This window comes from Rhineura floridana, chromosome 3 (genome assembly GCF_030035675.1).
Source record: "Rhineura floridana isolate rRhiFlo1 chromosome 3, rRhiFlo1.hap2, whole genome shotgun sequence".
Classification (NCBI taxonomy): domain Eukaryota; kingdom Metazoa; phylum Chordata; class Lepidosauria; order Squamata; family Rhineuridae; genus Rhineura; species Rhineura floridana.
This window is the reverse complement of record NC_084482.1, coordinates 58,285,849-58,310,826: the sequence shown is the minus strand read 5'-3', so window position 1 is coordinate 58,310,826 and position 24,978 is coordinate 58,285,849. Positions and strand designations below refer to the sequence as shown.

Below are 24,978 nucleotides of genomic sequence, written 5' to 3'. Positions count from 1 at the left end.
GGGGTGGCTAACCCTGTGGCCCTCCAAATGTGGGTGGACTACAACTTCCCTCATCCCTAACCATTGGCCATACTGGCTGGAGCTGAGGGAAGTTGAGCTCTAAAAACTGCTATATCAAGATTCAGGACTATGGCTCTGTTATGAAGTGTTTAGCTTGCACACAAGAAGCCTGCAGTTGTTGCATGCAACCCTGACACTCCCATTTTAGGAACTTTTGAAGCTGAGACCTGAATGCAGTCCAGAATTTGTCACCCCCAAGAGTTACCAAACACGACAGAGAATTAATACACACTAACAATAGTCTAAATCTAGGATAAGTTTAATAAAATAGTTAAAACATAAGGTATCAGTTCTAAAAGCATGTGTGAACGCACATATAGAAACTCTAGCATGCAGTAACATTGGATAGAGAAAGAGCAGGGAAGAATGGTGGCACCTAAGGAAAATGCATGTTGATTAAGGCCAATTGCTTTAAAAAGAGAAGGGGGATGGTCAGAGCAAGAAGGTAGTCTTGTGATTTTGTGACACTTTGGAAGTTTTTAGGTAACTGGAAGAAAACGTGGGAGACTTCAGGGCAGTGGCTGAGAGTAAAAGTGAGTGGCTATGGGTAGTGAAGGAAAGAAAATACAAGATTTTTTGGTGAGACAGCCAAGGCAGAAGAGCATAGCAGAGGGAAGGAAAAAAAGTGGTCTCCCCAAGAAACTGGGACCTGATTGGGCTTGAAAACGAAGGTAGAGGGAGGGAGGGTTTGGCCAGTTGCCTGAGAGGAAGAGGAGTTCAGTATCTGTCCTCATTTCTGTGAGGCGACTGCTTGATATGCTAGAGCTGAGGGTACTTGTCATCGTTGTCCTCTTCCTTCTCCCCTTCTCCTTGTCTACTTCTCTATCCCTTTCTGTTGCTGAAGAAGAAAAAAAGGGGGGTCCATATGAGTGTCCGTAGGCAGGAAAATGAAGTCCTTTTGCTATTCAAAAGATTCCTGATAGCTTAGCTTAGATGAAAAACATTACCTTTTATGCTCAGACTCGGATTAAAATTTAAAATAAAAACAAAGACTACAAATTGTGTCTTGTTGACAGGGATTTGGTATTAAACATTTTAAAATGGTACCAGTCAGGACAAGTTTGTCCTAAATCTTTGAGAAATAGTTTCTAAAATTGCATCTTCATTCTTCTGTCCAGGTTGATAGTGGGGGGGGGGAGAGAGTAATGTATCTTGTGGGCTTTTCTGAAGGGAGCATCAGGCCATTGAAATGTCTTGATTCGTTATTGTGGGGTAGAAGGAAGGAGTGACATTTTAGGTGATTATATCTTAGATTAACACTTCTAGAAGGAGTCTGATGCTCACTTATTTAATTTTAAATTTACAAGTGATAAGAGAGGGTGGCAAAGATGTGCCGTGAAGGAGACAGCAATCAGTGGGCTTAGCAGGACATGTTGCAAGTCACTTTGCTTGATGTTACTATAGTGGAGACTCTCTTCTTGCCTCTCCAGGCCAAAACAGAACTTCTCAGGTGCAGGAAACCATAGCAAAAGATGGAGATCAGGGTTGCTTCACAACAGCTCTTTCTTATTTATTTAACAAAATTTATATACTGCTTGAGTGTAATAGAACCTCTAAGCAGTTTACAAAAACCCATTAACATTTTCAATAACAGACAGTTAAAAACAGGTATTTAAAAACATTCAAAACCTTGTATTGAGTCAGATCCATAAAGCCAGTGTGGTGTAATGGTTAGAGTGCCAGCCAGGACCAGGGAGACCTGAGCTTAAATCTCCATTCAGCCATGAAGCCCTTTAGGTGACCTTGGGCCACTCCCTATCACAACAATCCTGTGTGACAAATAAGGCAGAGGGGATTCAGTGGAGAGGGAAAGAACCATGTATGGGTGAAGGACAGGATAAAAATGTAATTCATAAATCCATTGTATTGCTCATATAATCGGATACTGCTTCCCCATACTCATGAAGGGTTGAAGTGGCAGGAGTCCTAAAACTATTTTTTGCAATACTACTATGTTAGCCAGAAGATGTTATGCTCAGTGGATCTTTAGCCTACAACAGGGGTGTGGAACCTCTGGCCTATGGGCCAGATTTCCATGTGAGGCTGTTTTCCAACAACCACACCCACCTGCTTCACACATGGGATCATTCATTCTCAAAGCGGTAAGCATAGGGCTGGCCAAACTCCTTGTGCTGCAGTTCCCGCTCAACAGCCAGCTGAATGTCAAGTGTTTAGGTACTGCTGCACAAGGGATTTTGACAGGTGGGCAGGACAACCCACTTGTCAATCATCTGATATAATGTGATTGACAGGTGGGTTATCCAATCCACCTCTCAGTTGGCCTGTGGGGGTGGGGTCAGACAAGGTTCCTCACCTCTGGCCTACAAAGATGTGTTCAGAAGTCTGTAGTCTCTCTCTTTTTAAAGGTCATGTTCAGCATTTAACAGGTTTAATTTTAGTGGGTGTCAAAAGAAAAACCTTCCTTGCTCTATCCCCAGTTCCCAAAATTCGTATGAGGGAAACCTTGGCAGTTAAAATTGTTCAAATTGATAGTAAGAACATATCTTCATTTGGAGTTATGTACATCTCAGAAACCAAAAATGCTACGCCATAGAAGGAGTTACAAGAATTTAATGGTTTCCATCCTATGCAATAGGCAGGATCGGCTAAGCCTAAAACACCATGGCAGATATTTATCCATAAATATTCCATAGTCTCTTCTTGCTCATTCTGTCCCTTACGCCTCAACAAATTTCTCCATATCTTCTGTCTTGCACTTGGGATCCAGTAGGGTGAGTGAGAAGATTATTGTGCATCCTCTTTGTAAGACCCGCTCACATATTTGAGATCAGCAGTAATATCTGCCCCCCTTGTGTTCTGTCTAAGTATGGGATGGGGTTGTAACTGTCACTCTATCCCTAGCATTTCCACTTAATAGATCACATTTGTAGAGGTTGACTGGGAAAGACTCTGCCTGAGATCTTAGGCAGCAGTCACCAACTTTTGGGGGTGCATGGATACATTTGCAAACTGGGGAACTTGTCATGGGGACCCCACATGCAACCCACAGCCATGCACACCCCACAGCCTGTTGTATTGGCTGCAACAGAATGCTTCTTTCAAGCCTAATTTCATTGTAGAGAGGGGGCCCTGTAGATGCTGAGGAAGGCCTCTGCAGGCACATTGACATCTGCAGGCATCACGCTGGCAACCCCAGAAGTACTGCCAGTCAGGATTGACAGTACTGGGCTGAGTGGACCAAATGGTCCTCTGACTCATTAAAATGTAGCTCTGTATGTTCATATAAGACTAAGGGTAACCCTTGGTAGTTGAACCCTTGGCAGACCAGGAACAGGCATGCTTTCCTCTGCCCTGCTCTCTTCACCATGAAATGAATCAGAACCAGACCTACGTTTCTTTGACCCTCTGAATTTCCTTGACCTCTGAGGTTAAACCTGTTTTCTAGTAGCATTTTTGGACCCTTGGCAGAGATCACTGGGTTGCTTTTGTGAACCTATTAGCATGCAGAGTTTGCCAAATACTAAGTTCCTTTCCCCAAACCAGTATATAGTAATATCACAATATAAGGTGTCTATTTTCATGCAGCATTTATAAAATAGAATCACATGCCAGTGTTCCATGTTGCTTTCTCTCAATAAAAGGAGTAATTGTATCTGCATATTTTGAAAGATGTGTATCAGTAGAGTATGGCAGCTTTTAGATAAAAAGATTTGAATAATATCATTAAAATGGAAATGGACTGCCTTCAAGTTGATTCTGACTTATGGCGACCCTATCAATAGGGTTTTCATGGTAAGCGTTATTCAGAGGTGGTTTACCATTACCTTCCTCTGAGGCTGAGAGGCGGTGACTGGCCCAAGGTCACCCAGTGAGCTTCATGGCTGTGTGGGGATTTGAACCCTTGTCTCCCAGGTCATAGTCCAACACTCTAACCACTACGCCACACTAGCTCTCTTAATATCATTAAAGATGTATTGTAAAAAAGAACACCTATTGCTAATCATTTTGTCATAAATATTTCCCTTATTATCCAATTCTTCCACCAAATACTGTCTCTCAAAGCAGTTAGCATCATTGATTAAAAAAAAGAGATGTAGGCCTTGCCCTCAGGCGCTATTGGATGAAACCGATTATCTAGATCCATTTCAGTCGAGTTTCAGACCTGGTTTTGGCACTGAGATGGCCTTGGTCGCCCTGTGTGATGACCTATATCGGGAGAGAGACAGAGGGAGTGTAACTCTGTTGATTCTCCTTGATCTCTCAGCGGCTTTTGATACCATCGACCATGGTATCCTTCTGGAGAGACTTGCGGAGTTGGGTGTTGGAGGCACTGCTTGGCAGTGGTTCCGCTCCTACTTGGCGGGCCGTCTCCAGAAGATAATACTTGGGGAACATTGCTCGACCCCGTGGGTTCTCCAATATGGGGTCCCGCAGGGTTCGGTCTTGTCTCCCATGCTCTTTAATATCTATATGAAGCCGTTGGGTGCAGTCATCCGGAGTTTTGGAGTGCATTGTCATCAGTACGCTGATGACACGCAGCTCTACTTCTCCTTTTCATCTTCTTCAGGTGAGGTGGTCAATGTGCTGAACCGTTGTCTGGATGCGACAATGGACTGGATGAGAACTAACAAACTGAGACTCAATCCTGATAAGACTGAGATGCTGCTGCTGGATGGTTTCTCTGGTCAGATGGTGGATACATACCCTGTCCTGGACGGGGTTACACTCCCCCTAAAGGATCAGGTTCGTAGTTTGGGAGTCGTTTTAGACTCTTCCCTATCACTCGAGGCCCATGTAGCCTCGGTGGCACGGAATGCGTTTTACCAACTTCGGTTGGTAGCCCAGCTACGTCCCTATCTGAGTAAGGAGGACCTTACATCAGTGGTTCATGCTCTGGTAACCTCACGTTTGGACTACGGCAACGCGCTCTACATAGGGCTACCTCTGAAGACGGTTCGGAAGCTACAGCTAGTGCAAAATACGGCGGCCAGACTGCTAACAAGAACTAAGCGGTCTGAGCATATAACACCTGTTCTGGCTCGCCTGCACTGGCTTCCAATATGCTACCGGGCCAGATTCAAAGTGTTGGTATCAACCTATAAAGCCTTATACGGCGCGGGACCACGATACCTGCAGGAACGCCTCTCCTGTTATGAACCGGCTCGTACACTACGGTCCACTACGAAGGCCCTCCTCCGGGTCCCGACCCATAGGGAGGCCCGGAGGGTAGTAACAAGATCTAGGGCCTTCTCAGTGGTGGCCCCTGAATTGTGGAATAGTCTCCCCGAGGAGGTACGCCTGGCGCCGACACTATTATCTTTTCGGCGCCAGGTTAAAACCTTTCTCTTCTCTGAGGCATTTTAATCTAAGTTATTTATGTAAATGTTGTAATTGGTATTTTAGATGATGTACTTTTATATTTGTTATATTGATCTTGTAATTTTATTATTGTATATGTTTCTATGTTTGCCGCCCAGAGAGCTGTTTGCTAGTCGGGTGGGATATAAGCTGAATAAAATAAATAAATAAATAAATTACAAACTGAGAAAAGGGGAGGGGGAAGGTGAAGGTAGAAGAGGAGATCACTTTGATCCTGAATGAAGCAGTGAGTTGTAAACAGGCCCTTGTGTTCCAGTAGGGCCAGGCTAGTCTTTTCCTTCCCACGGCATTTTTCCTGGGAGGGAGAGAAACAGTTTCCCTGTGACTCTTGTTCATCTGGTAGTGGCTAGAGTTTCCTTCCCCTTGTTTCTGCTGTCCTGAGGCCACATGGCTGCATATTTATATATATCTACTCTGTGTCTTGATGCCTGAAAGTAGCAGGAATATGCACTAGTTGAAGTTTGCAAAGGAATGTGGATACTAAATCATGCATGTGGTTTTCTTGAAATCCCAGGAAGAGCTAGAAGCCCGGGAAGTTGCTGTTATAGTGGAAGAGAATCTGAAGGACCTGCTTGACCGAATCCGTTCATCAGAGCGAGTACGATCTCCTCTTGATGCATATGTCACAGAGGAGGAGTTATTCCACAGAAAGAACCAAGAGGTATCATTTGTCCTTTGGGGTGAAAGGGTGCTGTTGGGTTTATATGTGCCAGGGTGTCAGGAATCAGGCCTGTGGGAAGGTTTTTAAAACTCTCAGGGGTACAGCCCTGTCATCTGACACCCCCACCTCTTTTATCTGAGCCTAGAGCCAATATTTCCTACACTTTTCTATACCTAAATCTGAAGTGCTCAACACAGCAGAAAATGTAATCTGATTTTGTCCTAAAAATTCAGTGGCATGCCCTGCAGTCCAGTTGTGGCTAGGAGGAATTCTAGAATCCATTATTATGTTCAAATATTTCTTTAAACAATTATATTTTAACAATACTTTTATGCTGGATCTAATGAGCCAAGTGAAAGGTCTTGCCACAATAAATCTGTTAAGTGCTTAAGATGCTGCAAGGCTTCATTTTTGCTGAAACAAAGTAGCATTACTATTCTTTTGGAATACATATTATCAACCACTTTGTAAAAAATAAGATACTTACACAACCATAAAAGCAGCAAAAACAATTGCAGAGAAAGTTTGATTTACTCAACATGGTTAAAGTAATATGATTAGATTCTTAAATATCCATTAAAAATCTAGGAACTTTAGAAATGTGATCCTTTCAAATAACTATTTTATTACATCACAGAGGAATCAGAGATGTATTAATTTTGTCATCTACATGGCTGCTAGTCATAATGATTATATATTGCCTCCCAGAATCAGAGGCATAATGCCTCTGAATACTTTTTGCTGGAGGACATGAGGGGAAGGGTGATATTGCCGCCCTGGCTCCTGCTGGGAGGAAGGGGGGTATAAATAAAATAATAAATAAATAAATAAATAAATAAATAAATAAATAAATTAAATATTGCTTTCATGTCCTACTTATGGGCTTCCCACAGGCATCAGGTCCCAGGTTATGGCCTGAAGGCCCATGTGTCCAATAGCTTTCACAAGCTAAACACCTCTGGGTTTGGTCAGTGCCTGGATGGGTGATTGCCTGAGAGCTGTATGTACACCCCCTTGGGTTTCATGATGGAGAAAAAGGTGGGATATAAATTGTTAGTTTTGATTAAGGTATCATTCTCTGGGATTTTCCATAAAGATGAAACATAGCTACCAGACCCCCTTTAGAAGGGAGTCTGCTCAAGAGGACATACTAGTTTTGTTTTTAAAAATTTATATCCTGCCATTCACCACATGACCTCAGATGGTTACCATATTAAAACATAAATCAATCATAAACCAATAAAACACCAGCTGATCACTAAAATGCAACAATTTGTTCTTATATTATGACACAGGCCAATTACTCACATTATTCAGAATGCTTGACAAAAAAGGAAATCCTTCAGCTGGCACCTAAAAATACATTGCTGGCATCAATGTATTAAGTGCTGGTCTGTGATAATCCACTCTCTCTCGGTATGAGGACTTCCCAACCTACTCAGTATCCACCCCTAACCAATAACATTACTTACTGTAAATTATTAGGCACACAGAGTTATTACTGAGCATGGAGGGCTACACTGTTGTAGACCATTTAAATCAAAGGAGGGTATTTTTATTGGTAGACACAGAGAAATAAAGGTATAAAAATTCTCAGTGCCGTTGAGAAAAAGAGAAATCAAAAGAGATGGTTTTAATTTCTCTGTTCTGGTTTTGCATGAACTTAGTGAGCCAGCACTGTAGACTTTGAAAGTGGCTAGATTAACAGTGCAAACTGAAGCATGTTTATGTAGGGGTAAGTGTGCTTTAGACTACATGGATCAATATTCATATAATCACAAGTAGACTGGAACTATGACAAACTACATTTTCTCCATCTGAGTGACCCAACTCCTCTTAGGACAAAACTTTCCTTGTTTAAAGGGCCCTTTTAGAGGCAGCATTTTGCTTTAGGCTGTGAGCACACTAGTCACCTACAGCAAAGTGTTTCAATTGGCCATACCTGGAGGGGGAACAGGCTGATCTGCTGATCAGTTGCGAAATCTCTTTGAAGCTGATTTTTTTAAAAAAATGCACTCAAGCTGATTCCAGCAGGTTTTTCAGTAAAACAGGTAGGGTTTGACTAATGTCATGTGTCCCTGTGTTTAGAAAAGAGGTGGAGATGCACTGGAACTGGCAGAACAGTACGTGTGCCTCTACCCTTAGACTCATGCAGTGCAATCCTAAACATCTGTATTTAGAAGTCTTGCTGAGTTCGGTGTTAGTTACTCCTATGTTAGTGTGTATAAAATTGCAGACTTAGTCAGTGAGGCCTGGGGATGGAGCTCAATGTCACTTACAAATTTGAGACTGACCAGTGGGGAAGTTGAGCATGTTCCTAATTATCAGAGGTAAATGAAACAGGAAAGGAATAACTTTATGGCAAGACAGGGACAGTCCTTAACAATACTCCTCGTTGTGGAACGTATGTCTTTCTGTTCCCTAACTGCTAGAAGGAAGAGTTTTGAGTTTGAAGAAACAATGGATGTGATATCTTTCTGGAGTACCAAAATATATCCAAAAGGGGATTTCTCCATCACACTATCTATCAGAGTTTGTTCAGAGGTGTTATTTCTCACATATCATAGTGTATTTAATTCTTACTTGCTGTCCCTTCTGATCTTCTCATTTTCAGTTACACTACCAGCACCAAGTGGTAAAGGGGCTCCATGAGCTGTGGAATAAACTCATGAATCCTCCTCCAGTTATAGATACATATGATGAGGCACAGAGGAAAAGCACTACTACAGAAGAATCCTCTCCACCAAAGAGTAGTTTGGACTCACAGCAAAAGGGTAGTTTGGACTTACACCAGAAGAGTCCTGAAGACTCATCACGCCATAAGAGTGTTTCCCCAGCTGTGTCAGCAGTAAGGAAGTCTGAGATGGAGGACCTGATAGGCCAGCTGAGTAGGGCTGATATGGAGGATATGAACCGAGTAGAGTGGAATCTGTCCATCCCAGATTTTAAACAGGTGCTTGATTCAGTGTTCCTTATTTCTCCTAGCCTTGGAATATTCCTAGCAAGTCCCATTGTCTTTATCAGCATATCCAGACATTTCTATTACTGACAGCAGCTGAATTGAAAGGATGATATCAGGAGCCCGTCTAGGACTGAGACGCTGGAATAGTGTGCAGAAAAACACTGTCTTAAGATGCTTGGAGGGGTAACCTCAGAAGATTAATGCACATTTCTGTTTCTCAGTGACTCTGCTTATTTTCCAAACCCAGGTTCCAGAGATCCCCCCTGCTCCCATGCATTATCTACACTAGAAACCAAAATACACATTTTACTCTTTGTATGTTAAGTTTACCCATGCCATCTTTAAGACATGAGTGGATGCAAAAGGGGAGGTCCCATGTTCAGTAAATGCTGATCTCTTGGTTCAGACATTCAGCTCTTCCTATGGTGAGGGGAGTGGGGTGAAAGCATGCAAGGCTGAAGCCTGCTGTTACTTTCACCAAGCATACAGGTGGGTGGGGATGGGGCCATTCTTTTGTCCAAATCTCCCTGATTTTCATTCTACCAGGCATGATGATCTTGAGCTGGCCCTGGATAGCCAGGAATATTTAGTTATGAAAGAAAGGTGATGTTAACTGATTTCTCTCTTGTTAGACTTTGCTCACGATCCCTGAGGAAGATGAACGAGAAGCTGCCCTGGCCCAGCTCAATAAAGCAGCCTTGGAGCTTTGTACAATACCATTGACACCTGAGGCAGACCTCCTTTACCAGATATGGTATGTTGTGTGGATACTGTAAAAAATCAACCCTGTCCTTCAAATACCTTACCCTAGCTAACTGGTAACAAAGTTGGGCAGATCCCTTCCAGAAACAAACCCAAATCCTCTGTAGATTAGAGAATCAGCTGAGCCTCCCAATAGGGAGGTTGATCTGTGTCAGAGAAGGGGAGGTGTTCGAAAGGTTGATGCCTGGCTAGCAGTTGTCCTAGTTATTAAGGCTATTCTAGACATAGTTGTATATATATTTATTTCATGTTTGTATCCATCCCTTTCACCAAGGCATTGTTCTTCTCCTTCCTCCACTTTTTCTTTGCAATAGTCCTCTTGTTACTCTAAGAGACGGTGACTGGACTGAGGTCACATATTGAGCTTTGTGGCCGAGTGGGAATTTGAACCCAGGTCTCTCCAGTTGTATTCCAGTGCCACTAGCCACATGTTCTTAGAACCTATCTCAATTTTTTCTTCTTTAAAGAAATATGCAGTGACTCTGAGGTAGTTCATTTATGGAGACCTCACGTGGGATATCAAGTTTCTTAACTCATAAACACACAACATGTATGAAATGCCCATAAGATTTTGGGATTGTGATAAGCTCTTGTCCATAATTAAATAAAAATGATTTGTAGGAATTTCAGAAATGAAATTAGCCTCATCCATATTTTGGACAAATCTGGATTTCATCTTGAAGTCCTTTCAGAACATGAAGGTCCTTGAGGAATATAACTTCACTTTTAGATTCATCTGCATATAGTTTTTTGATGTTTAAGAGCAGCAGCGCTGAAATTTACAGTTGGGAGCAGAGTTGGCCTGCCCCCCTTTATCTTTTTACTGCTTTTAAAAGGCATGATTTGGCTAAAACTCAGAGGAATCAAGGGTGGGATTTGCTAATTTCATCAAGTCCGCACATTACCCATTTTTCCTCACATAAAGCATGAAAGAAGAGTAATCCCCAAACTGGTGGCTGGGGCATCTTAGTGTACCATGATAGAACTGCAAATTCTCTTAAGTAATGAAATGAATGAAAGCCTTCTGGGAAACCAAAAGTCCCACCCACAAGAGGAAGCTATCAGCTTTGTGTCTGCAGAATTTGATGCTCTCTCTGCCTGCCTGCCTGCCTGCCTGCCTGCCTGCCAGCCAGCCAGTAAGACTTTTGCTGAGGGTGGTCATTTTGTTGTATTTCTGCAATGGGTATAATTCAGTTACTCCCAAGGTGGAAGTGGATCAAAATTACCCCACACAGAGGAGGTTGCCCATTATATCTCTGTATGAATCTCTGCTTTCTGCTTGCTTCCTTCAATTGTAGGACCATGACTGCAGACGCATAGGGAGCTGGCTCCACTAAGCATGAGTGATCTTGACAAAAAGATCACAATCTAAATCTTTGGAATACAGGGCTCCATAGAGACCCATGGCTTGTATTGTGGGATTTGTTTTTACTATGCACAGAGATTGCCTTCATGGAAAGGTGTCATAATGCCACTTCAAATTGGGGATAACCAGCCCCCTTGCTTGGGGCTTTTAACATAATACTTTTGCTGATTCTAGATCTTTCCCATGTGTATAAAGGAGTTAAACATTGTTTGAGGGATGGGATAAGTAATTCTTGCACTCTAAAAGTAAACCTGCTCATGTGTCAAAAGTGCAGTAGGCCCCAGTTTAAAGAAACTTGTCTCACACACAACCAAAGAGGTTTGGGAAAAACTCACTTAGAACAGGGATGTGGCACTCCAAGTGTTCTTGGTCTACAGCTCCCATCATCCTTGACCATTGGCTGTAGTAGCTGGGTGTGATGGTGTTTGGAGTCCAACAACATCTGAGCCCACAGGTTCCCTATCCCTGCCTTAGTGGCTAGCCTTGCCAAGTTTACTTTAGGCAGCAACTGCTCCTGCTAGTTTCAGTCTGTCTTTGGTTAGGAGGATAGAAAAAAACATAAAAGGGCACAGATAGCAAAATTCTCTTGCTCTGCCGCACACTCCATCCAGTACTTAAATTGGTTTCTTTCACATGTCAGTTTTCAGTTGTGGCGTGAAGTAATTGATGGTCTGGTGAGCCGTTCACTGGTACTCAGGTCCCTGCTTGGTATGCCTGAGAAGGATACTTACGTAGAAATTGTCCCAGAAGAAGCAGGTAAACTATTATGTCAACTGATTAGATCTGTCTGTGGGAATGGGGTGGAGCTTCGCAGAATCTAGGGAGGCCAGGGATGGAGCCAGCCTAATCCAACTATGTAGTCAGTTGCCTGGTTAGGATGTCACATTAAACCGAACCATGGCTTAGCATGAATGAGCAATCGTGCGGGTTCTTGGAGAGGAGATCATGGCTGCCTTGCTGCTCCCTGAAACTTTTGCTGCTGAGCTGAGTCATGGTTTGGCTTAGTCTATTGTCCAAACCAAACAAACCATGAGCCATAGAACAAACCTTGGTTGCAGTTTGTGGTAAGTCTGGAGAGAGCTAAACTATGAGCCAGGGTTCAGGCAGCACACTAAGCCAAACCGTAGTTTGGCCTATCTCAAATCAACGCAGCAGCAAAAAGTCTGGGAAGGAATAATCCTTCCACAATCGCCTCTTTGGAAACACGCGTGTTTACGCTAAGCCATGGTTTCGCTTAGTGTGACACGTGAACCAGGCCAATAGCAAATTATTTTCGTTGAACTTAATCTGAAATGTTGCTGGCTTTTCTATAGCTCAGTACTGATTACTTGGTAAAAGGTGGTTTTACTGATCAGGGAGACCAGTAAAATAAAGAAAAGTTGCTGATTCTAGCTTAAAGTGGGTTTGTGTAAGTGAACTGTTCTTTTTTTCTGTGTAGTTGAAGTAAAACCAGTTGTTGTGAAGGGAGGAAAGGAAGATCGAAAACTTCAGAGAGAAGATAAGAAGGCTGCTGTCAAGGAAAAAGAAAAAGGAAAGGTAGCCAAAGAGGTACGAGCTCGGGCCCTTGAAGATGAATCCTGAAAATGGTCTTGGTTCAGAGGAAGTATTCGAAAGATGAACAAGATGCCCTTTTGGAGCTTCTTTGCTGCAAGGACTGTTTCCTTCAGACATGCAACTTGCTATGAAATAGCTATAAATCTTTATGCTTGATATATGTCCTTGGCTTGCTCTGATCTCTCTTTAGCATGTTCGTTTTTTTCTGAGCAGGAACGTCCAAACAGCAGGAAAACCAAAGGCAAAGAAGAGAGAAAAGTAAAAGGATCCACAAAGGAGGTTGTCAGTGCTGCAGTGGATGTTGCAGAGGCAGAAGTCCAAGAACTTCGCCAAGAACAAGTGGATCCAATTCTGCAGGAAAAATACCATGAGAAACTTTATGTTGAAGTAAGTAAGTGTGGCCAGTGCTGTTGACCTTTGCCCATTGGCTTATCACCTTAGCTGTAGTTCTGAACCCTGTTATTTGTAAATACGTACTACTAAAACCAGCAAAGCTTACTTCTGAGTAAATGTGCCTAGGATGGGGCTGCTTGTCACATTTTTCCCAATTACTTTCATTTTGCACCATCTTCTCAACATGTGACAATTTTATTTATTTATAGATGTTTCTATATATCGCCCTCTCACAAAACATCAGGACTATGTACAGCAACATAATACACTTCAAAATAATACAAAACAATCATTAAAATGACTGGCTACTTCATGTCAGCCTTAGTGCTTGCTGGACATTGTGAGATATTAGCAACTGTTTAATCTGAGCTCCTAAGACAAAAGTTTCTCCTCTGTGATGAGTCTTCTGTGCAACACTCCTTAAATGGGTGCTTTCTCCAAGTTCAGAGTAACTCTTTTGTTTGCTTCCACTTCACAACATTTCCCAAGCATTAGGAGAAACTGAGTCTCAGGCAGTTCCTAAATATGATTCAGCTCTCACCACTGAGCTGTTCTTTACTCCTTTACTCAGGCATACAGAAAACTTGATTGACAAGTGGGATAATTGCATTCATTCTACTAATAGTATAGGGCCAGGTAGTAAGGCAATATGGATAGGGCTGCTGTTCCTGAATCAATTTAGCCAGAGCCATAATATTTTAAAAGGAATAATTTTGTTAAGAGGCAGACAGCAAAAGAAAGTTAAAATTCACCTCTAAGTGAAAATCCTATATAAGTCCACTGAGAAGTAAGCCCTATTTGAGTGTGCAATAGGACTTTTCCCTATGTAAATGTGTATAGGATTACATCTTAATTCACTCTACTTCTCACCCCTGAACTTACTGAGAAGGCTATAGTATAGCCACTATACCAACCCTTGATTAGATACGTCACCAGAGATCATTCCAGGATCTCACATGGTTGCCAGCAGACATGATATTCTGCCTTGAACCTCCACCAGTTAAAGGTTATATGGTGCCCTGGTTGCATCTTCAGCCAGCAGGTCAAACATGAGAGACAAAATGGCTAGATTAGCCTGTGTCGATGTGACAGCACCTGTAAAGAGAGTGCTTCCCAAAATTTTGGGAAACACCTAACCCCTTAAAATAACTCTACTACCCTGCCCCTAAATATACAGTCATCCTTTGCACCAGTGAGTGGCAAGGTAGCCATTCCTGTTGGTTATAGTTTCAGCCTTCTCTCAGCACACGAAAAATACAGGTAACAATTTACAGTACAATCCTAATCATGTCTGCTTAGGTGTTCTCTTGAATTCAATGGACCTCACTCCCAGGTTAACTGGGGCTAGGATTGCAGCATTAATCAATGTTATGAGTAGCATTATGTGCACCCAAATAAATTATGTTGGATATGGATAGTGTGCTGACAAGTTTCCTGTGGTTGTTACAGCAGTTATTTGTTCTGTTTCTATGGCATTATGTACTTATATCTATGTTTTTAATGTGTTGTCAGTCACTTGGAGACCTTTGGGTAACAAGCGACTAAAAAGTCTAATGAATAATAATAATCTGTTTGTAGTTTCCTCAGTCATTATGATTGTGAAACAAAGTGGTTTAGGAGCTATTTTAATTGCTTGCATGCCATTGATGAAGGGGTTCTGTAGTAGCAATACAGAGGTATCAAAAAAAGAAAAGATTAGCTCAATTTCAGTCAGTCATTAAGGCTGCAAACATCTAGGAGTAAGTCCCACTGAATAGTCAATAGCATGTACTTCTGAGTAGACATGTAGACATGTTGGAGATTGCTCTCTTAAAAACTGAAAAATGTTCCTCTATGTGGTTTTGGCCTCCAGAATGTCTGGATGCTAGGGTTTTTCTCCCCCCCCCCTTTTTTTCTTTTTATCTTCACTAGATAAGAGTGTGAAAGACTCTATCCATGCAAACATCTTATCACCTTTTAGCTTTGCTTGTACTACCACAGAGAATCTGTCTAGTTCCAGGTTTGCTAGATCCCTTAATATCTAACAGACAACAGGTCTATGGGACTATCCAATTGCAGATCTACCAAACCATACTTGGAACTAAGTCCTATTGAACTGAGCAGAATGTATTCAAATTGTTTTTTACAATTTGAAGGTAGAAATGCCTTCTCTTACAGTGCAATTTTGTGCTCTGACACTCATTTGCTGAAGCACGTATAACTGGGCTTCGGGGTAGTGACTCTACAGCAATGGTATATCTGATGCATTTATGTGGAACCAGGATCTGACTCCTGGTTGGGTGTATCAGACACAGCTATCAGTCATGCTGTGACAGGGCGTGTTCCCCTTATCCCTGGCAGGCCATACATGTGCCTCCAAGACAGCATTGCATGGAATTGGCAAGGGGTCCTTTCAGGCCTCTTTGCATGGCATCCTGTAGACTTAATGGAAATTGCGGAACCAGGCATATGGAACAGATTTACTTGCCAGGCATAACATCCTGCCATTATAGCCATGGCACAGCAAACTGTTTTTTCTTCTTCCATGACTGAAGTGAATTAATACAGTTCAGATTTTTAGACAGCACTAAAATCATATACCAAATTAGTGTGATTAAACCACAATAAATTTGTCCCCACACCCAGAATAAGAACATAAGAAGAGCCTGCTGGATCAGGCCAGTGGCCCATCTAGTCCAGCATCCTGTTCTCACAGTGGCCAACCAGGTGCCTGGGGAAAGCCCGCAAGCAAGACCTGAGTGCAAGAACACTCTCCCCTCCTGAGGCTTCCGGCAACTGGTTTTCAGAAACATACTGCCTCTGACTAGGGTGGCAGAGCACAGCCATCATGGCTAGTAGCCATCAATAGCCCCGTCCTCCATGAATTTGTCTAATCTTCTTTTAAAGCCATCCAAGCTGGTGGCCATTACTGCGTCTTGTGGGAGCAAATTCCATAGTTTAACTATGCTCTGAGTAAAGAAGTACTTCCTATTGTCTGTCCTGAATCTTCCAACATTCAGCTTCTTTGAATGTCCACGAGTTCTAGTATTATGAGAGAGGGAGAAAAACTTTTCTCTATCCACTTTCTCAATGCCATGCATAATTTTATACACTTCTGTCATGTCTCCTCTGACCCGCCTTTTCTCTAAACTAAAAAGCCCCAAATGCTGCAACCTTTCCTCATAAGGGAGTTGCTCCATCCCCTTGATCATTCTGGTTGCCCTCTTCTGAACCTTTTCCAACTCTATAATATCCTTTTGGAGATGAGGCGACCAGAACTGTACACAGTAAATATTTGTTATGGGGTGCAAAAAAATAAAAATAAAAGACTGAGCAAATATAAAGGTTTATGTAATTATATTTTTAAGAAATGTAAACATTCTTGTGTATCTTTCTACTGAGAATTTGCTATCCATTTTTGTTCTGAAAGCTTCTTTGAATTGCTTCCTGCTTTTAGGTTTATGGACTGCTTGATTCAATGGTGAGCAAAATGGTTTTCCTATTTGAGGAGCTGAGGAAGGATCCCTTAGGGAAGAAGAATAAAGCACCTTTTGTTTAAATGTTAGTGATTTCATAACAAAATAAAAAGCTATATTTATATATGCTGTGCCAGAATAGTTTCCTTTTGTTTATAAAGCCGCCAATTGATTAAATAGAGTAAGGGCTAATCCGTACAATTAGCTCTACAGCAGCTGAATGTATAGTTGGCTTATACGACGCATTCCTCTCTACTCTGTTTTATAACCCCATTGAGAAGTTTGGGTTGTGTAATGAGGGGCAATTGGCAGTACTGTCAAGATTTTTAGGTTAATACTATGATTGTATATGATATATCTATGTTTCCATTTTGATGACTGGCTTCATACAATAACAATGGCATGGTTGAATCCAGGGGGACATGATTTTTTTTACATTTGGATTCGCCAGGTGTCTTGGATTACGATTGTCAAAGCCTCTGGAGCTCCCATCAACACTATAGTGTATTTACAGACAATAAATTTTCAGAGACTTGGAAGTGGTATTGTTCAGCTGTGGTGCTTTTTTTTTTTTTAAAGTCCCATCATAGTTTCTTCTCAAACTGGTTTTATAGGTCTTCAAACAAAAGCCCAAACTAGTCCCCACCTAGCAGTACGGCCAACCCTTCTGTACGCTGCTGTGAATTTAATGATAAAAATTCTTCAAACATTTATTACCAGTGTACACTTTGCTTTGCTTAGGACACCCAAGAGCATTTTTTTAAAGTTCCCTTCAGAGTAAAATTAACTAGATCAAAAGCTGTTTATTCTCAGGGCTAGTCAGTTTCCTCACTCAGTTTTATTTTATTTTTGTACTTGGGAGCCTGGGTGTAGCTAGTCTAGTTCCCAAAAGCTTTCAGTGTGGCTCTCAACATAGCTCCTGATCCCAAGGACTATCCCACATTATCATGCACCCCAGCTACTTTCCCCCAAGTTTGAGATCACAGTATGAACAGCAAGATAAGGCTTGACAGAGCCCTCCTTCCCTTTCTATTAGGCATCTCAAGACCCAACTAAAGGAGGTGCCGTTCACACAGCTGGTATTTTTTTAACTGAACAGTTTTTTAAAAGAAGCAGGAGTTGAGGGGGTCCCAATTTGGATTGGGATCTTGGTGGGTGGAGCTTTAACCCTTTGCCTCCTGCTGTGGTCCCACTCTGCATGGGGCCCCAGTGCCTGCTATCTATATTGGAAGAAAGATGTCCATTAGCACAAATGGGAGCTTTCCCATGCTATGTAAAGAGCAGGCACAAGACCTGTAATCTGGATCAGGCAAAGGGTTAAAACTTGCTTTTTCCAGTGGTATGGTTTTATATAACTACTTGGTTGTAGTGCAAGGTGTATTTTAACTGCTGTTTTAAATTTTGTATTTTACTGAAATAGTATATTATTTTTATTTTTAAACTTTATGTAAGCTGCCTGGGGAGGGCTCTTGCACTGCAAGGTGCCCCAAAAATATTTCCAGTAATCAATCATATCCCCCTCCCTAGCAATCTTAAGAGTTCCAGTCCAGACCAAAACCCCTGGACCTGCTGTACACTTTTCAAAAGCCAGTTAGACAAATCTTAATTGATGCTGACCCCCTTGCACAAGCAAAAGGCCAGGGAAATGGCTGAGGTGTGTAAAGGAAGGGCGGTGCTAAAGCCTCTCCTGTTGATTGTTCTGTAGGGGTATGTATTAGAGAGATGGGGATAAAGAACCTTTTGCCTGTATCTTTGCAAAAGAGTGAGAGTCAGTAGGCAGAGCTAATGCTGCTGCCCCTTCAGTCCTTATCTGAAAATATGGTGCCTGTAAAAAATGAGTTGCCAGTGAAGGGACTAAGGGAAGCAGGAGTTATGGTTGCCCCAGCAGAATGGGGCAAACAGGTTCTGTCTGTGTATATGTAAATAAGCCTGTGCTATGAACTGAAGGCACGCAGTGCAGTAGTCTTGCTAAAACTAAGTAGGGCTGGATCTGGTCAGGGCTTGAATGGGAGACCTTACTAGAAACCTAGGCACCAACTTCAGCTGCACTCAGTGCCATAACTAGCTTTTCATGTGCCCTGTGCAAGGTTTTATTTTTGGGCCCCTTAATTTTTTTTGAGGAGGAAAAATAATATAAAATAAAATTTAAGAGCTTTATTACAATGATAATCTTTTATATAAATATGTTCCTATATTTATAATTATTTGCATTTGATGTTATCTTTACTTTAATAATAATGATAATTATGAGTTTTTGTATGCCTTATAAATTACATTTTACAATCACATATGTATTTAATTTTTAATTTAATTTAATTTATGTACAATATAAATTTAATAAATTAAAATATCTACCCCGGTATAGAATTGTAGCAAAATAATGTAATATCGCTAAATTCAAATAGATGATTCGCCACCTTAACCTTAAAATACACTAACGTATTTTTGAGATTTTTATTATTTAATAAAGCTTACCTACCTGTTTTCACAATTATTTATTTATTTATTTATTTAATTTATTAGTCGCCCATCTGGCTGGTTGTCCAGCCACTCTGGGCGACGTACAAGATAAAACAATACATTAAAACATTAAAATTTAAAACCATAACAGTAAGAAACCTAACCCACCCCAAAAGCCTGCCTGAAGAGCCAGGTCTTCAAGGCCCGGCGGAAGCTTATCATAGAAGGGGCATGGCGGAGATCATTTGGGAGAGAGTTCCACAAGGTGGGGGCCACTATTGAAAAAGCCCTCTCTCTAGTCCTCACCAGTCTAGCTGTTTTAACCGGTGGGATCGAGAGAAGGTCTTCTGAGGCTGATCTTGTTGAGCGGCATCCCTGACGATGCTGGAGGCGCTCCTTCAGATAGACTGGGCTAAAACCGTATAGGGTTTTAAAGGTCAATACCAACACCTTGAATTGGGCCCGGTAAACAACCGGTAGCCAGTGCAACTCCTTCAGCACTGGAGTGATGTGATCTTGCCGGCGGCTGCCTTTAATCAGACGAGCCGCCGCATTGTGTACCAGTTGCAGCTTCCGGACCGTTTTCAAGGGTAACCCCACGTAGAGCGCATTACAGTAGTCTAGGCGAGAGGTGACCAGGGCATGTACTACCGGTGGGAGCAGATGGTTGGGAAGGTAGGGGCACAGCCTCCGTATCAGATGGAGTTGATACAGCGCCGCCCGGCTCACAGCCGACTTGAGCCTCCATGGTCAGCTGGGAGTCAAGAATGACCCCCAGGCTGCGGACCTGGTCTTTCAGGGGCAAACGTACCCCATTGAGCACCAGGTCCACATCCCCCAGCCTTCCCTTGTCTCCCACAAACAGTACCTCGGTTTTGTCAGGGTTCAGCTTCAGCTTATTCCTTCCCATCCAGCCACTCACCGACTCCAGGCACTTGGACAGGGTTTCTACAGCCAACCTGGGTGAAGATTTAAATGAGAGATAGAGCTGCGTGTCATCCGCATACTGATGACATTGCAGCCCAAGTCTTCTGATGATAGCCCCCAGCGGCTTTATATAGATGTTGAACAGCATCTGGGAGAGGATGGAACCCTGTGGCACCCCACAAGTGAGAGGCCAAGGATCCAAAACCTCATCCTCCAATGCCACTCTTTGGTACCTACCAGAGAGGAAGGAATGGAACCACTGCAATACAGTGCCCCCCATGCCGAACCTCTTCAGGCGGTCCAGGAGGATAACGTGGTCAACGGTATCGAAAGCCGCTGAGAGATCAAGGAGGACAAGGAAGGTGCATTCGCCCCTATCCAACGCCCTCCTCATATCATCTACCAAGGCGACCAAGGCTGTTTCAGTCCCATGTCCAGGCCTGAAGCCCGATTGAAATGGATCCAGATAATCCAGATAATAACACATAAAAGCGAAAACAAAGTATTTTGTTCGTTATCGAATCACAAGTCGAAGTCAGACTAGTTAACAAACAGCGTCAACAATATTTTCAGCTGTGGTCGTTCAGTAAAAAGCGGGATAAACCACGACATAAACATTTGCTCCTGTCGTGCACGTGACGCGTCGATCAGTTCTGCGATTCAGTTATTCAGATGTTGGTGAGCAGAGGGCGTCGAGGGCGTCCAGGGACTGAGCGACACAATGACCAATCGCTAAACCACGCAATGGGCTGCCTGGGCCCACTCGATGCACTCGGTTCACCGACATCTGAACCGCACAGCAGAGCACGGCAGCGAAATTTAAAATTTGAAAATATTATATTTGACAATTTTTTTTGTCAGTTCCATTTCAGGGGCTCCTTCGTCCTGTGCCCTGTGCCTGTGCACCTGCCTAGTTACGGCACTGGCTGCACTGCACAAAATGGGACACAATTGTAATTAATAAATGCCAAATTTCCAATGCTTGCAGGAGAAAGTTGTGTTGTAATAATTGATTTTACATTACTGAAAACCATTTATGGGTGAGCCATAGCAAAGGCTGTTCAACTGAAGACTGGGCCTGGCTCGATCAACAGGGGAGAGCCTGTACCTTATTGCCCCTGTAATTCATTCTGCTTCCCATCCCACATCTCTAGCCATTGACCGAAGAGGATGCTGTCCTTTGCCAGTTTTCTAGCACTGCAGGCAGTATTTGGGAAAAACCAAACTCCCTCCCAGCAGCTCTTCTGGTTGGATCAAGGCTTGTGCCCTTGTAAACTGTTAAAGGCTCTCACTCTGCCACCTTTAACAGTGTCCCAAATCCATTCTTTGAGACTGCTGCCTGATTTTCTCTCAGTCAGCCTTAGGGCTGACTGTTTGTCTGCTGAGTCCAACCTATTTGTCTGTATTGTCTACTGAGTCTGATAGCAGCTCTCCGCAATGGTGTTTCCCATAACCTGAGCCTTTTAACATGAGATGCCAGGGATTGAGTGGGGCCTTTTTTTACACAGGGTGAGCTTTGGTCCCTCCTCCCAATCCCTGTGGTAGGGCCATCTCTGTGCTATCCTCTTTGCATGGCTGCTTCGATGAGAGGGTCCTTATGGTTCCCCCCACCCTTCAGACAGCACACACATCATCCTTCTCACTCCTGGTTCTTCACGGGAGGTGAGGGGGTTGCTTGCTTGCTCTCTAGCTAGTGGGGGGCAGTTCTCAATTCCCCTCCAGCACAGGAGAGGATGTATTTTTATTCGGGAATACATCAGGGCCAACAAATACGTTGCTGAATCAAATATAGACAAAAAGGCAGAGGCTGGTGGAGTGGAGGTGGCATGGCAGTAGCGCTGAGGATGTGGGTGACAGCAAAGGGACATGCAAGATGCTCACTAGCTTGCCGCTCTTCGGGGGAAGGAGGGGAGGGCTCTTCCCTCGCATGCCGGGCTGTCCAAATCTTGCTGCAGGGGCTGTTGGGAAAAGTATCGCCATTCTAGGCTGTGGTGACGGGGTGGGTGCGTGGGTGCCAAATGGCCTGGTACCCCTGAGTCACGTCGCGTGAGTGCTGGCTCGGCAAACAAAAGAAATCAACGGGATCCGATGGCATCGATCCACAACAGGGACAAGGGACTGACTGACAATCTCATCCGATGCTGTTAACACTTCTGCCTGTACCCGTCTCTCCCGTTTCCATACCCGCCTTACCACGCCTGTTGCCCGCTGGAAGGGGTTAAGTCAGTGAGTCACTGCCTCTGCTTTCACAATCTTTCCCGGGCTGCTGCTCGCGACTCCCAGTGTTAGGATTGGGGCGAGGGATCGCGAAGAAGATTGGAGGGTCCCTCTTGTCGATCGACGCCGCGGGCCTGAAGCGGTTAACGAGCGGAGGCAGCAGCAACACTGGCCCCCTTCCTCCCCCCTCTCGCTCCTGTCCTTGCTGCGCGCCTTGCCCCGTGCCCTGTGGAAACTGAAGCAGACCTGCCCAGCAAGCTGAGCAACTCTCCCCCCCCTTTTTTTTTAACTCCGGGTTGCGTGGAGGACAAGACCAACCTGGTCTGACTCTCGGCTTCTTCGTTTCCCTCTTCCAGTCCCCTGAGCGGGCTTGCAAAGGGGAGGAGGAGGATGGAGGGACGCCTTCGCTTTCCCTCCGGATGGATTTAGAAAGGGAGTGCGTGTGCTGGAAGGCAGCGGCGCTGCTTCCTCATCCGATCACCTGTGGGAAATGGCACCTGAAGGGGATGAGAGGATGGCACCCCCAGCGCCAGCCCACTGCGGACACGGCTGCTGAGACGGGAGGAGGACGACAGACGCAGTGCCTGAGGTAAGGATCCGCTTTGCTCTGTACTGACAAGTGGTCGCCTCACGATGTAGCCGCGGGAAAGAACGCCCTGAAGGATCTCCGGTCATCTTTCCGACGGGGCAGCAAAGCCACCCCCCTCGAGGAAAGGAAGAATCAGCAGTGAGGGGGGTTCGGTCTACAAGGTAGCCCAGAGCGGAGGGAGGAAAGTTCTGGACGCCGAGAGAGCTTTCCTGACTGCAGTGAAGCCCATTTTGATTGTCATCGCTAGTTTGGCAAAGCTGAGCAGGATAACCACCCCCCGCCCCCCGCCCCCCGCCCCCGAGTTCCCCGCACTGCGCCGCTGCCGCCTGCTGAAGTTTGCCGATCCGCAGAGATGCAGAGCCGGGGAAGGGGGGGAGAGAAGAGACCTGTGGTCTCTTTCTCCTCTCTCTCTCTCTCTCTCTCTCTCTCTCTCCCCCCTCCCATTCAGTGTCTCTGCGTGACTGTCCCTGTTCTAAGAAGGGGGTGCCTTGGATGTACGTGTGTGGTATCCTCCTCCTTCCTTGGCCATCTCCGGGAGGAGGGTGGCGCCGTGGGCTGTCTGTTCTGCCCAGCCCCCTCCTTCTCTCCTCCCCCTTGCCCGGTGTCTTCTGGTCACCTGCGTGCTACAGCGCCTTGCCAAAGCCACTCAGACAACACCAGTCGTCCGCGCCCCGCGAGTTTGGGTTGGATGGGTCGGGTCTCTGCCGGAGGCACCGCCGGAAGCAGCAGCAGCAGCAGCGGCAGAAGCTGCCGCCGCCTCCAAAACTCCTCTGGATTGCTTCAAGGTGTGTGTGCGCGCGCTTGTGTTCCGGCACGCTGACAACCCCCAACCCCACCACCGCCACCCGTTTCTCGTTTGTCTGTGGCGCTCGCTCGCTCAGGGACCAGGTCGGGATCGCCGCAAGATTCAGCAGGATTATGTAATGCCGGCTGTTCTGGCCAGCCGAGGAGAGTCGAGCCGAGCCGGCTGCCTGTCGCCTGGTCGCCAGAAGGGGTAAGTGCCAGCCTAGGGGTCGCGGCAGGCAAAGAAACAGAAAGCACCAAAGATTCTTCTCCTGGGGAGGCTCACCTCCCTCCGCCCTTCCGCAGCATCAGGCTCTGAAAGTTTCCTCTCAGGTCCCGCTGCCAGGTCGGCTCCCACTCCCTCCCTTTCGCCCTGGCTGGCGAAGACTCTAGTCCCTTCCGTCGCTGCCTAGATTGATCCTTCTTCTTTCCCAGGCCAGATTAAGGTTAGGCTTCACATTTCAATTTTTCTCTTTTCAAAGGTGGGGGTGAGGGAGCTACTTTGGGGTCTTCTTGCCTTCTCTGAGAAGGGCCGCTACAGCCTTTGCCAACCTGGCCCCCTCCAGCTGTTTTGGACCACAGCTCCCACCAGCAGCGGCGCATGTGCTGGCTGGGGCTGAGGGGAGTTGGCGTTGGAAGCATCTGGAGGGCACCAAGGTGGCAAAAGCTGGGCTATGAGGATGGGGCTCGGTTTTCTAAATGGGAGCGTCTCTGGCAACTCTGCACCAGCCGGGCACAAATACGCTAGAAAACCCAGTCAACTTGAGAGAAGAATGAGGGGAAGTGATGGCGTCTGACCTTTCTCTGCCTCCTCTTGCGATGCTTTGTGCTAGGTCTGGGAGAGCTTGCTGTCCCATCCCTTTCTTACCTTTATCTTTCCTTCTGTGTCCCCCCCCCCGCCCCCATAGGTGGTCAAGTCAATGCTTGTGGAGCTTTGTAGAGTGGCATACAAAGGGGGTGGGGAGGACAGTTCTCTGCCCTCAGGAGCGTACAGTCTGTACTTTTTTCCCTAGTGGGAGGAATAACAAGGGGGGGAGGAAGGAAAGGGGGAGGCAAAGGTAACAAGGGATGGAGATGAGCAAATGTTACCATTTCCTTCTATTTTACATATGCCTGTTGTTCTCCCATTCATATTTTCTTCCCAGTTCCCCCTGGAGTTGTGCAGTTTTGGATGTTTCTGATTGTCTCTGGAAATGCAGGGCACTGAAACATAGAAGGCATCCCATTAAAAAAAAACACAGGCAAGAGGGTGTTGTGGGAACCCAGAAGTGATGGTCACAATTCACCAGGACAATCTCCTGCCCAAGCCCTGTTGCACAGGAGCCATGCAAGAGCTGTGCCCTGTCTGGTTTGTTGCAGGCAGCAGTCTTGGAATCCTTGGGTCTCACCATACAGCTGGGATTGTCTTGCTGCTCTAGTGTAGACTAAGGTGCCTCTTCTTCTGGAACA

General features: G+C 44.7%; 3 protein-coding genes across 10 annotated transcripts in view; 2 read left to right on the top strand and 1 right to left on the bottom strand.

Annotated features, from left to right (window-relative positions):
* MYCBPAP (MYCBP associated protein) overlaps window positions 1-18,672 on the top strand; it is a 39,005-nt gene extending 20,333 nt beyond the window's left edge. For all 3 annotated transcript variants that reach the window (XM_061616028.1, XM_061616029.1, XM_061616027.1), the window contains exons 13-19: window positions 5,915-6,061; window positions 8,676-9,014; window positions 9,656-9,777; window positions 11,792-11,907; window positions 12,590-12,699; window positions 12,919-13,092; window positions 16,535-18,672. In XM_061616028.1, the coding sequence (XP_061472012.1) occupies window positions 5,915-6,061; window positions 8,676-9,014; window positions 9,656-9,777; window positions 11,792-11,907; window positions 12,590-12,699; window positions 12,919-13,092; window positions 16,535-16,636 (1,110 nt within the window). In that variant the 3' untranslated portion in view covers window positions 16,637-18,672. The remainder of the gene's footprint in view (window positions 1-5,914; window positions 6,062-8,675; window positions 9,015-9,655; window positions 9,778-11,791; window positions 11,908-12,589; window positions 12,700-12,918; window positions 13,093-16,534) is intronic.
* Window positions 746-20,848, bottom strand: LOC133379900 (group II intron-encoded protein LtrA-like). Its single transcript, XM_061616044.1, has 2 exons — window positions 19,882-20,848; window positions 746-898 (listed from the first exon to the last, which is right to left on the bottom strand). Exons 1-2 carry the CDS (start codon window positions 20,425-20,427, stop codon window positions 875-877), a joined length of 570 nt encoding a protein of 189 aa, XP_061472028.1. The 5' UTR covers window positions 20,428-20,848; the 3' UTR covers window positions 746-874.
* A 1,368-nt stretch (window positions 20,849-22,216) lies between these two features.
* EPN3 (epsin 3) overlaps window positions 22,217-24,978 on the top strand; it is a 40,529-nt gene continuing 37,767 nt past the window's right edge. For 2 of the 6 annotated variants that reach the window (XM_061616030.1, XM_061616031.1), the window contains exon 1: window positions 23,328-23,740. The gene's annotated coding sequence lies outside the window, so the exon portion shown is untranslated. Of the gene's footprint in view, window positions 22,747-23,326; window positions 23,741-24,978 lie in introns of those variants that run through there. The other 4 variants (XM_061616035.1, XM_061616036.1, XM_061616032.1 and 1 more) reach the window with 3 other exon arrangements.

Coding starts and splice junctions, on each gene's coding strand:
- LOC133379900 (XM_061616044.1), bottom strand. CDS start 20,427: ATGTGTTATTATCTGGATTATCTGGATCCATTTCAATCGGGCTTCAGG. Junction 899..19,881: donor TGAACCCTGACAAAACCGAG/GTACTGTTTGTG, acceptor TTTCTTCTTCAG/CAACAGAAAGGGATAGAGAA.